The following is a 14,886-nucleotide window of genomic DNA, read 5'->3' on the forward strand; positions in this document are numbered from 1 at the left end:
CGCCTTTGCCATCCCTCCATCCTACACCTCTGTGTATAAGTGCTTGGTCCTCACACAGTAAATGCTCCTAGTAAGAGATGCATAAAACCAGCTGCTTTTCTTAGCACTGAAAATCAGTGCCCAGCTCCGACTTTTGCAAATGAGATATAATAAGCTATTAAGAGTTTCTGACAGAGATCATTTACTGCTGTGCAAACACAAATCCCTTGGGATCTATTTCTTTCATAAGCAGGCCACGTCATCCCTCCTCAGGGCACAGAAGGGGTACCTCTTAATACTCCTCTAGGAACCAACTTCAAATTACTAGAATTTATATTGCAGTCAACCCAGAAAATAAGGATTTTTTCTTAATTCAGCAGTAAACAAGACTGTGTAATTTTCTCTGCAGCTTCCTCCATCTCTTATTTAACGTTTACGAGCTGCAGGGCCAGGGAGAATCTGCATCCACAGCCAGAAAATGGGAGCTTAAAATGAGCACAGGAGGCTGTATCGTGTGCTGAAGATTCAGCAGACTATTCCAATTTCTAGAAGATAAATAACAAAAGCAAGCACTTACTGCAATTCGTGTCAGGGATGCCTTGACTGCACTCCATTTGTCCCGTCGTCTGTCTATGATGATGATGAATCCGATGCTGGCAGCCTCCAGACTGCAAAACAGATGAAATAGGTGTGCTGGGTTACAGGGAGATGCTCCCTTTCCAAGGCACAGAACTGCAGCAAAACACAGCCTCCGTCACGCCACAGTCAGAGCCCATTATGAAAACACAACGTACAGTGGAAAGAATGAATATTTGGCAGAAACGCACATGAAAAGGAAAGCCAGCAAAATTTCTCTTTCTAGCATAAGGCTAGCAGCTTGCACAAAACATGAATATTTTATCTGCTGAATCTCTCAGCTGCTGTGCTACTCTGCTGCCAGTCTAGGTGACATAAATAGTTCAGGATCACAAATTACACTGATCTTTTGAAGATAGAACCCCCAGACCATTTTTTTTCCTGCAAAATTAAACAGCCCCCTGCAATCTTCATTCTCCATGTATGCTGACACCTGACAGGGGCACTGAGATCCAAGGCATCAGTATCCCCTGACTTGTGTACACAAAGTCCCAGGAATTCTGGTAGGCAAAGCAGAAATTGAAGAGTTCTGTTTTACCAATGACAAACTTGTTCTGGTGTTGCAAGTCATTCAAAACTATCCTTTTCAGCATATTGGCTAGAATAACAGTTCCTGTTCCTTCTCACTGCTTTTCAAGGAGGATGTAGGAGGCAGTGATTTGGTGCACCATTCCACCTATGCAGACCTCATAAATACCCTGTCCTGTTTTCCCTCTCAAAAATCCCACTCTGGAGTGCAAGGTTTCAGTGGGACTGCTCTTCTCTCTGCCTTCAAAGAGCACCCAGCATTGGAGAAGCTGAGAAGTACACACTGAGTGTCCAGAAACTTCACAAGAGGAGGAGGCTCAATCATCTCGGGACAAACCAGAGGCAGGCAGGAAGAGCATGAATGTCATAATCAGAGGATGTACTGCAATCAAACATCTAACCACAGATTAAGAAAAAAGAATTGCTTAAATTATCTCCTTGATCCCTATTCCACTGTCCATTCAAGGACCAACCCAGGAACACCGTTCCCATGGGTCATTTTATCCAAACTCATGTCAATAATCTGCTGAAGACCATCAATACAGTAACAATTCTGAGTTCTTGCTGCAGTCCTACAGGACTAAAAACTAAAAGCCAAAGTATTGGGTAAAACTGGAATGTTATGTGAATGCTCCTAGCAGTTCATACTGCTAACAGGAAAACTCACTGAATTTTCCAATTCAATACTTTTACAGCATTCCTCTGAGCATTACAAAATTCAATGACAATACATGACCTTTCCTCTTTAGTAGTGCAACATGCAGCTCTCTGCAGAGGACAAAATGTGTTTGCAGCAGTGCCTCTCAAGCACATGGAAGAGAATTCATCTGTTTACCTTTTATAAACATACAAATGTATACATACCCTTCAGTAGTCTTAGATATACACCAACACATACATATCCTTCAGTAACTCAACAAATATTTTAACAGGTTCAAGTAAAGGCAACAAAGATATTGTGTGTATTGCAAATAGTTACAGAAAGGGTGAGAAACTAAATAAAAAAGTCTCAAGCTTAGGTCTTCACATTCAAATTATGTTCAGCATAGCATCAAAAGTTGTCACTGAGAAAATCCAGTGGTACTTGTATGTTTGCTTTCTGATGTGGAGATTTTTTGTTGTTTTGCTTGTGTGTGAGATTGTTGTTGTTGTTGGGGTGGTTTTGGATTTTTTTTTTTTCTTTTTAGCTAGATAGGAATGACTGAAGTCCTAAATTCAGCCAGGAAACAGAGAGAGTGTCAGCAAGTGATCCTATTTCAACTAGCATGCTGAAAGGCCATGCCAAGGTCTGAATGTCATTTGGCACCAAGGGAGGGATGCAGGCAGACAACCACATGAAGAGGCCTGGCTGAGATGGCAGCATCAGCACAAATGGATGTACAGCTGAGAACACCCACTCAAGTGTGCATCCAGAAAAAGTTTGTTTAAGAACAAACAAACAGATGCAAATGCACATATTCTATCAATGTTTACTCAGTGTCAATACTGTAATATCCCTACTCCCATTATGAAAATGCATTGGGGTTTCTCCAGTTCTCTGAAAAGAAGGATTTGAAGACAGTCCTGAAGAGCAGATAAACATCAGGCATACCTCCAAAATAAATTCTGGCACATTTGCCTAGATCTACAGATGTCTGGCAGAAAGGTTCCCTTTCCCTGAATGAAATATCTGCAATCAGCAGAACTGTTCCATCCTCAGCTCTATATTCAGGTTAGCCCTTGAACACTGACTTGAGATGGTGAATTTCCTAACCTCTTTTGGAAGGAGAGAAGGACACTTGTTTATCAAAGTACTTAATCCACGTCAAGTTAAAGAGAAAGAAATTCTGGCCATGGAATCAAGCAAGTAAAAAGGGCTTTCTGGAGCTATCTAGTGCATGCACAGAGAGGTGCATGTGCACAGTTCATGTTACTGAGTGTCTGTGGATGTGTTTGTGTGCAGACCCCTTTGGTGGAGCATTCTCATGAGCAGGTATTGAACCACAGGAAAAATGAATCAGGCTACAAAAGCCTCACTGGGCTGATCTTCAATCTTGTCATATGTTTTGCCATATGACCATATAAGAGTAATCATTCCAGAGGGACTTAGAAAGTTACTAACATTAAGTGATGTTATCTACAATCACAGAGCTTATCTCAACTAGCATGAACTTTATAGTACAGGATATGCAAAACCAGACACTATGAAGGACAGATACTCTCTCTACATTTGTCTGGAAAATGATGCTGATTTCTCTGGTTCACTAAGCTCTGAAGAAGGAAGTATTCTGTATGATATACAGGATTAACTGCTTTTCAAACTATACCTCATCTCACCTGATTCATGGCCATTCCCATTGTAACTCCAGAAGAGTTAGAGACTGTTCTCTGTTCTTGGTCACTTTGTTGGATACCTTCACACCTTTCTTGAGAATTAAAGTAAAAGGTGAACTACTAGCACTGAAACTACATGTACAGGAATACTGTAATTTTACACACAGCATTATCTAGTAGAGTAGTGCTGGCAAAAGTAACAATGCACACCCTTAACTCTTTGCTAAGGTACATGGCAGAGACACTGTTGCATGGACCAGCCAACTGCAGATTCACAGGGTTCTACTGCACCCAAACAGGTCAAGTACTTAGGCCTCATTAAGTCTGAACCCCATATAATTATGTCATAAATCACACAAAGCTTGCTGCTCAGGTTCTTCTTCTAAATTAACATCTTTCTCCCTCACCATTTACAGAAATAGTAGCAAGTTTCAAATAGTGACTCAAGAAATGCAGGCAATCTTTTTAAAAGCACTTCAATAAAGGCTAGAAAATTCCCTGGAAAACTCACAGCCCTACAGTGTGGTCTATGATAAAAACCTAAGAGTCAAACCAATGTGCTGGTATGCACAAAATGTGCCTTCAAACCCCAGCTTGCCACTGACCTTGAACAGGCCATTTAGAGCAAACTGAACAGTCACCCAACACAAGTTTTGGTGAGCCTGTCTGTGGAGTGAGATATTACTCACACATATCTCATCATCTGTAAAATAGGTATATCACAGCTCTCCTGACTTACAAAGTTTTGAAACTCATCTCTTCATTCTTTGCACATGGCTCTGGGATTCCTCAGGGGAAGAGAAAACACAGGATGGAACTGAATCAAAGTAAAGGTCTATCTAGCTCAACACCCTGACTCCAGTGTTGGTGGATAGTGGCTACTGAGACAAAGGCAGCAGGAAAATAGGAAGGACAATACTTCTCTTGGTATATTTTCCCAAGTCCCAGCATTGAGGAATAAATTAATTTCTTCAGCTTGAGTTTGATTGGAGCCATTGTGTCCAGCTGCCATTGATGGAGCAATCCTTCATGAATTTGGCCAATTTCTTTTGAACACATCTGTGCTTTTGGGCTTCACACAGGCTGAAGAAGCTCAAAGCATTTCTGCCTATTATGTGGACAATGTAACATGCTGGTTTCCCCAGCATGTGACAAAATCACTGGGAATCATCTCCCTGCATACCAAGTACAAAGAACTGAAAAACTAGCTTTGTGGTTTTCTCAGCCACTGCTGCTGTTGCATATACCCTGAAGCTCGCAGCCCTCCCAGTCCTGAAGAGAGTAAAAAAATACTGGAAACAAAAGTCCCTCAGAGCAGAGTGAAACAATGAAGCTGTTAAGTTCTCAGTATGTGGTTTCTCTCAGCTTGCTTTGGCAACTCTTTGGCAACAACTGAGGCAAATATGGGGAATAGACGTAGGTGGAGCTGTAAAACTTCTCACTCAGACTTGAAGGAGGCACGTTTTCTGCTATGACCCTCTAAGTATCTTTTTACAGAAGACCACAGGAAATAATAAATCATTGCTGTGCTTCTCACTAGCACAAATAGCCATGATCTAGAGACAGGATCAGTGGACTGAAAAAATATTAAACTCTCTTAGATAAACAAAAAGTAATTAAGCAGTCATGCCTTAGCACATTTTCTCAGAGCAGAGGAAGTCAGTTTGTTCCACTACCCTTATAAAGCTGCAGGCAAAAAGCAAGGAAAACATCCTGGCTGTGGAGCAATCTCCAAAAATTGAAGTACCATGGTGATTGCCAGAATCCTGTCAGTGGGGCACCTCATTTGCTTTCTCAGCAAATGGAAATCTGCATAGAAAGATGCACTCAGAGAATAAGCAGTCATGAGACCTATGTAAGTATGGCTCCTTCCTAAAGCAGCCCTTCCCTTATTACATCCAGTGCCCCTGTGACTTTTCACAAACAGCCCCTCTTAGGTCCCTTTAATCTGCCATCTTTGCTGCTGCTCTTCAGATCTATTCCTGCTCCAATTCAACCTTCCCTGTGTGAAGCTTTATTTTCCATACAAATGACACAATTCCTAGGGCTTCCAGTAGATAGGGAAGTTTCATAATGACTGGAGAAATGCAGAGGCACTGGTGTGTCCTGGTAGCACCAGTAAAATCAGCGAGCCACTGAGGAAACAAAACTCTCTAGGAAATGAAGAGAAATCTGTGCTCAGCCTCACCTGGGAATGCTGGTTAGGTAAGTGACCACATTCAGAAAATCATCATCAGGTATCTCACTGAATCCTGCAAATTCTGGAAACGTTATAATGGGTGCCCCATCCTTCCCTCTTCCTCCTGCAAAAGAAAAACCATAAAATTTAGAAGGTGATTTTATGCCTTTGGACAGAGTGGTGAGTACTCAAGTGGAAAACACTGTCATACTTCTTGTAATGCACCAACATTCACTAATTGTCATCAACTCCCATTTCATGTAACTCACTGTAGCCTTCATTTACTCCAGATGAGATTCTAGCCTTTGAGATTCTTCATTAATCTTCATTAATCTTCTGCAATTTCTGATTAAGTGCTTTTTTTCATTCTTTGTTTCCCATTTACAAATAATTTCTTGTGACATTATTACAATATTTCCCTATGTATAAGTAATAGCAGCATTCTCCAGTTCCTTCTAGACATCAAATGAAGTAACAGAGCATAGAAGCTTTGGATACAGACATATAGCCCACAGTACAAGCCTGGGACCAATCCAGGATTAGGTCTTTCCTTAAGAATGCTCAAAGTGCATGGATGAATTTTGCTTATCATGTTTATATGCATCAAACCTCTATTAAACAACACAGGAAACTGCAAAACTCATAAGCAATAAGGTTAGAAGAGTCCCTTGATGAGGGATTTCCTGATCCAGGTAGAGCTACAGGCAGCATGGATCCAAGCCTTGGAACCAAGCAGCCTTTATAGCTCTCCTGAAAGGATGCTCAGCTCCAAGAGCAGCTGTAGCCCACAGCACAAACCCTGTTTACTTGTAGCACCAATCCTAACTTGGTTCCACTAATAAATCCAGATATTGCTCCAAGCACACAGAAATTATGAGGAGTTTTCTCATCAGCTTGGGCTGAAAGCTGAGAGCAGTCTGAGGAGGCAGCAGTACATAAAAGACCATGATTAAACAAAGCTTTTTTTACAGGTACCTTATTGCTTAGTTCTGCTTAAACAGAGTATTAAAGATATGCTTTTCCTGAGTCTTTCTCCTTCTTTGCAATCTTTATGTAAATCTATTTTTTGCACCCAGCTCAGGAATTCTCTAACAACCCAGTACTGAGTGCAGTCCTGCTGCAGACACAGTTTCCTGAGTCATTTATCACACATTGAGGACTCTTGCCCAAGGGACAGTCAGATTCTGGGCTTCTCTTTAGTAAAGGAGAAGCTGTGAGGCAGTAAATTACCTTCTTCAGGAAAAAATCCAATTGATTCTTGCATTAGGAACATGGGAGTAGGAAAAAAAAAAAATAAAAAGCATTCTCATTCCTTGAAAGCACCCTCTAAATGCCCATAAATAATCCCTGCTTCCAGGCTGCTCCCATCCACCACTGCCTTTCCCTGCTGATAACCACAGCTGATGCCACAAACCAGTTTCTCCTGTTCCCATGTTGGTGGTCATTGCAAGGAGGTGCTCCAGTAATTCCTGCTATTTCTCTGTAGAGTGGACAGTCCCTTGCTAGTCCTGATCCTGCCTCTGCCCTATCCTCACAGCCTCAGTTGGATTACTTAAAGTCCCTTCTGTGCTCTCTGACCATGGAGAGCTGGAATACTGAGGAATACAATGTTTGCACAAGGTAAAATTCAGAGAACTAGAAAATCAGAATTTTGAACAAGGAGAGCCTTGTTCTTGTCATCTGGTGACACGGTATCAACACACTATCTTTAGCCACTCTTTTCCTTCCTGAAGGTGAATTATTGCTTTGACTACATCTTGTGTTAGATCATTCACTAAACTCACCTTGCTAGGGAGAAAACAGGCCTACAGATGCTCAAAAGTCTCTCAGCCAAGAGGAAAAGCAAGAAAGCCATCATTCACACTGCACTGAATTGGATTTCAAATGCTGAGCAGAGCCACAGCCTCCACACTGAACTCCCCACTGGCCTTGGGGTGATGCCAAATGTTGATGCACAGCAGCTGGATCTCCAGCTGCACTGTCTGCAGTCAGCAGTGATGGAGAACATGCTGTCATGCAAATTCAGTTTTGCCCAGACTGCTGCACTCTAGAGCAGGAACTCCAACCAGCAGGTACCCAGTTAGGCTGATTTGTTACAGATTCTCAGTGACATCTCCTGGACACAAACAGTAACAGCCAGGAAAATTTAATATCAAATTTGTCTGCTGCTTCTTTGTGCAGAGCTCAGTGCATGCCAAGGTATTTCATACCTGGTATCTTGTGAACATTCATAGGATTTCTGGGCACCAAACTTTCCCATTCATGTATTTCAAATATGTGAATCTACTTTAAATGAGGGAGATGTAGGAACTTGGAATATTTTGGTTTAAAACATCAATATTTGCCACTGGAGGATAAGATGGAGATTCCCTTGGAGTCCCTCCTTCAATACCTGATAGTTTAGCAGCGGTTATACTCAAGATTTGTTTAAACTACAAGTTTCACATGGTACTTCTAATGCTCCTGCTGACCAGCATCTCTTTGTGTCCCTTTAATTTCATTTTTTGCATTTCCATTTGCACATGTGCTCTTCTTCCCCTGGACTCTTCCCTGAGCTGGATGAGGCAGGCTGGTGATGCACTCTATGTAGGTGGGTGTGTATTCACCACTGGCAACAAATCTAGGACACTCAGGAGCAGCCTCAGACTGAACATTCAACAGAGTCAGCAGCTGCCTCTGACTAAGCCACGGGCCCTTGACAGCTCCTGATCTCCATCTCATTCTCCAGTGTGAAGGCAACATTTCCTGAGGCACTCACAGCAGAACCCTCAGATGGTTCAGCAGGGTGAATTTCAGACGAGGAAATAAATAAGGAAACCTTCTCTTCCTGCCACACTAGGAAATTAGGGGGAAGTTTGAGGGAGTTTGGTATTCAGAAATTGTTAAGTACTGTGATGAGAAGAGAGCAGAAATGACTGAAGTGTTGAATGACAAGCAATACCACTAATATGTTACAAATGGGATTTTCCTGCCTGTATCTGAACTTGGAGCAGTAGTTGAGTTACAAAGGAAAATGATCCATATCCACTTGGATAAGGGACATAAGGGAAGTTCCTTAAATAACAAGGATGTCTGGAAAACTCTCTCTTGAGTATGACAGCAATTCCATACATTTAAACATTAATGCCATTTTTCCCCCTGACATTAATCCAAGAATTGCTGCAGTATGCAAATTTCTGCAGAATGTGAATTGACAAGCAGCAGCCCATTTTTTTCCTTGGCCTTCAACCTTTCTTTCTAGGAAGCTGCTACAAGATTTATTCCAGTCCTTGAAAAACTTCAGCTAGATACTACTCAATGTCTTGAAAGAGCAGAGAGCACAAACTGAAAGCCAATAGGGACAGTCTTTAGTCAGTCCCATAGCCATAAGGACTGAGTACACGGAATTTGGCCCCAAGAACTCTCTCTATACCCTCCTTGTGTTTGCTGGGACTGTGCATAATCCCTACTCCAACAAGCTGGAACAGAACCAATGCAAAAAACAACAGGATTTAGAAGAGCAGAGGGATGAACTGCCTGGTGAAAGACAAGACTTCCAAGGAAAATAGAACTTGACCTTTTGCCTGATTTGCAGAATGAGAATTACAGCACCTCATTCCTCTTCTTCTGGGCACATTCCTTAATTTGCTCAGCTTTTCCTCTTCACTTGTGGCCCAAGAGCAAAGGGAAAGGAAGAACCTGGGTCAGTAGTCAGAGTGAATATGGAAGGTTATGAAATTTAGAAGGGATAGCACACAAACTATCAGGGTTGTACAGCTGCTCCTATTAGACAGACTTTCCAGCAGCCAGTGCAGCCTGGATAGCTGCTGCAGTGAAGATGGGGCCAGAATTCAGCTGTGGAAACAAAACAACTGAAGCATTTGAGGAAGGAGAGGGAGAAAAGGTTATGGCAGTTGAGAAAATTTAATTTTTCTTTGCAGTGTAAAGGGTGTGATTGACAAATGAGGTGTGAGTGCTGAATTCTGAGAGCTTTCACAGCTGAAGATGTATGTTGGTATGACTGATGTAAAAGCAGAAAGCAACCACAACTGCAGTCCAAAGCCCTAAACACAATGATGGTCTTAGAACATCACCCACTCTTCAGTTCTAGCCCATTTATGCCTCCCATCTAGGCACAAAAAATATCCATGGTTGAAACATCAGGGGCTACACTGAGGTCCTATTCTATAGCCAGCAGCTCTTCTAACTGGAGATCACCAAATATACTGACTCCCTTGGGAAAGAAACCAAAACAAACTAAAAGCACCAGCCCAACAAAGATGCTATGTCAGAAGAAGTTCCAAAAATTAGTCTGCAAGTTTCCAGAGCTCACCTCTCCAGCCTGCCACAGACACTAACTCATCAGTTGGTATTGGAAAGAGTTATTGCAAATGCTGCTGACACGTGCAGCCTTAACTGCTTGGGCCTGCCCACATGCAGAGAGCTCCCTGAGTCATCACAGCCCAGCCCTGACTACAGTTCATCTCCTGGGTCAGGCAGCCAAAAAGTCTAATGATATCTTGGCTGAAGTTTCACTGCTTTGGTCATGTCTTGCTTTTTCCAAGCTCTGTCTTTTGGTTTTCCATGTTGATGATGGGTTGTGAGTGATGAATTTCTCATTAAATCATGTTTCCTGGGTCTCAATTTTTATAAAAGATCCAAACCATCCTTTTGGCAAGGTCAGGCCAGGTTTTCCAAAAGGCTGTGTTTAAACAGGAAGCAGATGGCCAAATACCCTCCAGGCTTTGCAAATTAAATAAACTGGCTTCTGAGTCAGTTACCATTTTCAGATATGCTCTTCCATCCACTGAAGTCTGTTAACAGGAGCAGAACACAAAGAAAATGATTCTCTCTGCTAATACACTTCGTGACAGTTTGTCTAATAAAGTCGTGATTTAGCAACATGATCCATTATAGCTGCAAATGGCAGATTGGGCTCTTTGACAGAGTAATTACAGATAAGAACAGGTTGTGAAGCTGCAGATATAAAGGGTGTGGGGGGGTAAGAAATAGTAGCAGCTCCAAGAGCAGATTGGTACAGCAGTTTATTAGTCTGTCAGCAGGGCAGAAAAACTATTTTACTAGTGATTCTTTATTCTTGAATAAAAACAACCAGGCTTTCAGTACTACTAAACTTTGCAATCCAGTTCACTTAAGAGCTACAGGAAACACACAAACCTAGCTGAGTAATCCTGTGGTGTTGTCACAGCTGTAGTCCCATAATTGGGAGTTTGGTTTTCAGGGAAAGGAAAGAGGTAGTAGTGGTATCAAAACCAGAATTTAACCACAAGAACCAGTACTCCTACCAGATCTCACAAGCTAAGCAGGGCTAAATCAGCACATGGGAAAAGAGAAGACCAAAGTAAAATTTCGTGATTAAGGACATTGCCATATTACACTTCAGCCTTTTCCATGACCTCAATGGATCAGGGAAGGGTTTGGATGGATTCCCTGTTCTTGGCATGAAGGTCTTGAATAGCATGGTGGGTGGAGGACCAGGCTATTAGTAGGTGATACATTCATTATAACTAGACCCTGATACAATCAAACACCAAACTCATTAGACTAACATCTGCTTGGAGACCACAAGACAGATCCTCCCAAGAAGTTTGCACACAGCAGAAGTGGAGAGAAGTGTTTCTAATGAGTCATGTCCAAAGAAAACAAAGAGCCTTTGATTCAATCATTTTCCTCTTTTCTGCTTTACTGCAAGGGAACGTTGTGAGTTCACTGCATCTGCTTCAGCTGCCAGCTGTTACTAAAAAGGTGGTATTAACCAGAGAAATACTCATTTATGACAAAGTTTGCAACAGTCAACCACTGACTTTCATTATCACTGGACAAAAGCATTTGGGTACCACAGGGCTGAACAGGAGAGCTTGACAAAGCTTTGAGGCTGTGGAGTAACAGAAACCAGACTCAGTGCTACATCCTCTGGGCTCTGTACAGGCATGGAAGAGGTGACTGGCTGCACTCTGGGGATTGCAGCCTCCAGACTGAAAGAAACCCCATCTAGGATAAATCACTGTATACCACTGTTAGGAGGTTTTTCAGGTAAACATAATTTATGTCCATAATGCTCTACAAGAACATTGGAATTGCCTTTTACTGCCCATGATGGTGACACCAAAGAATAGAAGGTTTGGGATTTTTTTCCAGATACTGGCTACTGAGCTGCAACATCTCAATATGGAAAACCAGGAAATAGGCTAAGTATCAAATTCTCAGCCACCATGTAGGCAAGTGCTGAAGCACCAAAATACTTGTGGCTGCTCATACCTAATGAGAAACAGCAAACAGCTTGCTTTGAGGAAAAGCTACAGAGCCATCTGGAAAAAAAATCTAAATCAAATGAGGTCATTTACGTGTGAATTACTTTAATAAGTGAAATGAGGCAGAAGAGTGCCCAGTTTTGTTCTCATTGCATGAAAAAGCCAATCTTTTGCTAAAGGAAAAGAAAGTTATATTATTTAGATAAATGCATTTTTGAAAAGTGTAGTAATGTCTGGCTTGCACCTAAAGTTCTCTTTGCAGGAGGCAATAGAGGGAGAGTAAGAAAGATTCCTGCTGTTTTACCTATAACTCACCAGTGGTCACCAGCAGAATAAGACACTGGGCCAAAAGGGCTTCTAAGCCTTCCTTATCTTCTTCACATGCTACCATAGGGATTTTGGAGTAAGGGACCCAGGTTTTCAAATTCAGCTGCAAACTTCAGACTGAAATCAACTTAGAAACTATGAAACACAGTGCCCTGTTTTATAGTAGGATTCTATTTATGGACTGTACTGAGAAGATTTCAGATAAGCCTAAAAATTCTTAAAATGTGATCATTATTTATGTAGATGGGGGCATGAAAGACACCTTCTCACTCTCCTTTGGTACTTATTAGTATTACTGCTATGTTGATGTTATTTGCTGATTCCTAACAAACAAACCTCTCAGCCTTGCCTTCTATGAAGAGTTATTTTTCAAGTCTCTAAGCAGATCCCATTTAAACAGCCTTATTTAAACACCTTTCTCATCACTTCCAAGAATAAAAGAATTAGATAAATGTGAAGAATTGACTTCACAAAAATAGCAGGCGAGAATACAGGCACTTTTGAAATTATGAATCCATAAAGAAACATGAAAATTCTTTTTTATGTCTACCCTTGACATTTTTATTCCACGTTTAATGTTCCAGCTGGAACTGGAAATGAGTTTTTTCTTCCTGTTTAGTAAACCACTTTCCATAAGTTGCTCATTACATGCTGTATTCAGCTTTTACTATTGGCCCCAAATATTGCAAGGTAATGGGGTTCAAAAATAGCAATCCTCCACATTTTACTGAGTAAGCAATTGAATATGAGGCACTCAGTTCTCAACAATTCCTACTTACCCTGCACTGAGCACAACAGTGGGATGAAAAGGATTTGAGCAATTTAATATACACCCTGTCCTGGCCAGAGGGTTGTGTTCATTAGGAATTCTGGAATTAGGAATTCTGGGGTGGGATCCTGAGATGTTTTACTGCAGATCAGAAGGAAGATCAAGGGCTCCACCTTTGCTCAGTTAATACCCTCTGTTTAATGCAAACCCTTTAGTTACTGAGCTTAGGAAACTGCCACAGGATCCTACCCGGAAACCTGAAAAATCAACTTTTAATACTCAGAGTCTCATAGAGAATTCTGTGTAAACTTGATTTGGATTTCTTTTGGCAACAGCAAGGGTTGGGCCTACTGAGCTGACCATTTCTAGAGTTGGGTTGGTGCACTCTCTGCACTACCCAGTGTTTCTTTCCACCAAGAGAGACAGGCTTTTCAAGAGGACCTCCTTATAATCTCAGCATTTTGTGCAAATTCATGATACTTCACTGTTTCTATGGGGAATATGATAAGCAAATTCTGAATTTTTTTGTTTGCAGAACAGGCAGAAATAGAGACAAAAGGAGTTGCCAGAGGCCATGCAGTCAACAGCAGAGACTGTATTAGGATTCAGATAAGATTTTATTATCTACAGTATCCAAAATAATATATTAAATAATTTGCCAAATATCTCAGTATCAGCTCTTTCTTTGGGGAAGGAATTGCGTCACTTTGTGTGATTGCAAACTTCAGGCAAACAAAGGACTATGTAATAATCATATCTTTTAAAGATTAGAACCTTACACTTTAGCAATGAATCATTTCTAAAACAAAGGCAAATAAGGAAGAAGGGGGAGGTCATGAATAGATCCCTGATAGACCAAAATCTTTTCCCACAAACAAGATGCTCGGACATTGTGCAAAGATATGTAGTGACAGTTTTGTTTAATTTCTTGCCCTCTAAATATATTCCTCCCAGCCCATTGTGAAGAACATGGAAAATGAACTTTCCTGAAAAAAAAAACAAGTACAGCAGCTTGGCATTTATCTGTTCCCTACACCGTGAATATCTGATTGTAGCAGCACTTTTCAGGCAGTATGAAAATACCATTGCACTGCTGTACGGAGCTGAAGGGTGACAGTCAGCATGACACATTCCAGTATGTTTCCAAGAGAATCGTGGAGTGTCATTACCAGCAACTTCTTACCTGACAAGATTGCAAATTGCCTGTGGAGCTGCTCTATTATATCCACTGCTACCAGCGGCCGAATCTCCTGCTGCATGATTTCATCTGTGCAAGGGAAAACAGAAATCTTCAGTGAGTTCATAAAGCCTTAACGACAATTTTTTCCTCCTTTGACAACCCAGCAAAACAAAGCTGACACTCAAATAAAAAGAGCCTAGCTGGACTATTGCCTGAGCTATTATCTGACTATTGTGGTAAAGATTATGATACTTACAGAGTCTCCTCCTCAGCCTGTTAACTTCATCTACTGCCTTGTGATTTCAAGAGAGAGTTTTCCATAAACTAGCTCCAGTAGATTTGCCAGAGCTTGCCACAGGTTTGCTCAAGCTGACAGCCTGCTCCTTACTGCTTCAGGTTCCATATTAAGTCACTGCATTTGGCTTCCCACTACAGCAGTTTTTCAGTCTTTGAAACAGTGAAGTCTACTCCACATCTGTGGCCCTGTTCCACCCTGAACTCTCCGATCCCTGCTGGAGAACTTTGTGTAACCAGCCAATCCACACGGTTTCCTTTCCCGATGCTTTTTCCGCTACAAGCAAATACATAGTAAAAGGAGGAAATAAGGGGCTGTGAGGCTTTCTTCTCATGAAAACAAAGCCTGTTATTTTGAAGTAAACACTAAAAAGTTAAAAAGCAACTTGGCAAGTAGCTGGGCAAAAATGACCTCAACTTTTGTGTGTGA

General features: G+C 41.4%; 1 protein-coding gene across 9 annotated transcripts in view; it reads right to left on the reverse strand.

Moving 5' to 3' along the window:
• MCF2L2 (MCF.2 cell line derived transforming sequence-like 2) overlaps positions 1–14,886 on the reverse strand; it is a gene marked incomplete at its 5' end in the record, with an annotated part of 148,945 nt that overhangs the window by 98,073 nt on the left and 35,986 nt on the right. For 8 of the 9 annotated variants that reach the window (XM_079314853.1, XM_079314851.1, XM_079314850.1 and 5 more), the window contains 3 exons: positions 557–647; positions 5,645–5,759; positions 14,166–14,249. In XM_079314853.1, coding sequence (XP_079170979.1) covers positions 557–647; positions 5,645–5,759; positions 14,166–14,249 — 290 coding nt within the window. Of the gene's footprint in view, positions 1–556; positions 648–5,644; positions 5,760–14,165; positions 14,250–14,418; positions 14,833–14,886 lie in introns of those variants that run through there. The other variant, XM_079314848.1, reaches the window with a different exon arrangement.

Source organism: Erithacus rubecula (assembly GCF_903797595.1).
Source record: "Erithacus rubecula genome assembly, chromosome: 11".
In the NCBI taxonomy this organism is placed as follows: Eukaryota; Metazoa; Chordata; class Aves; order Passeriformes; family Muscicapidae; genus Erithacus; species Erithacus rubecula.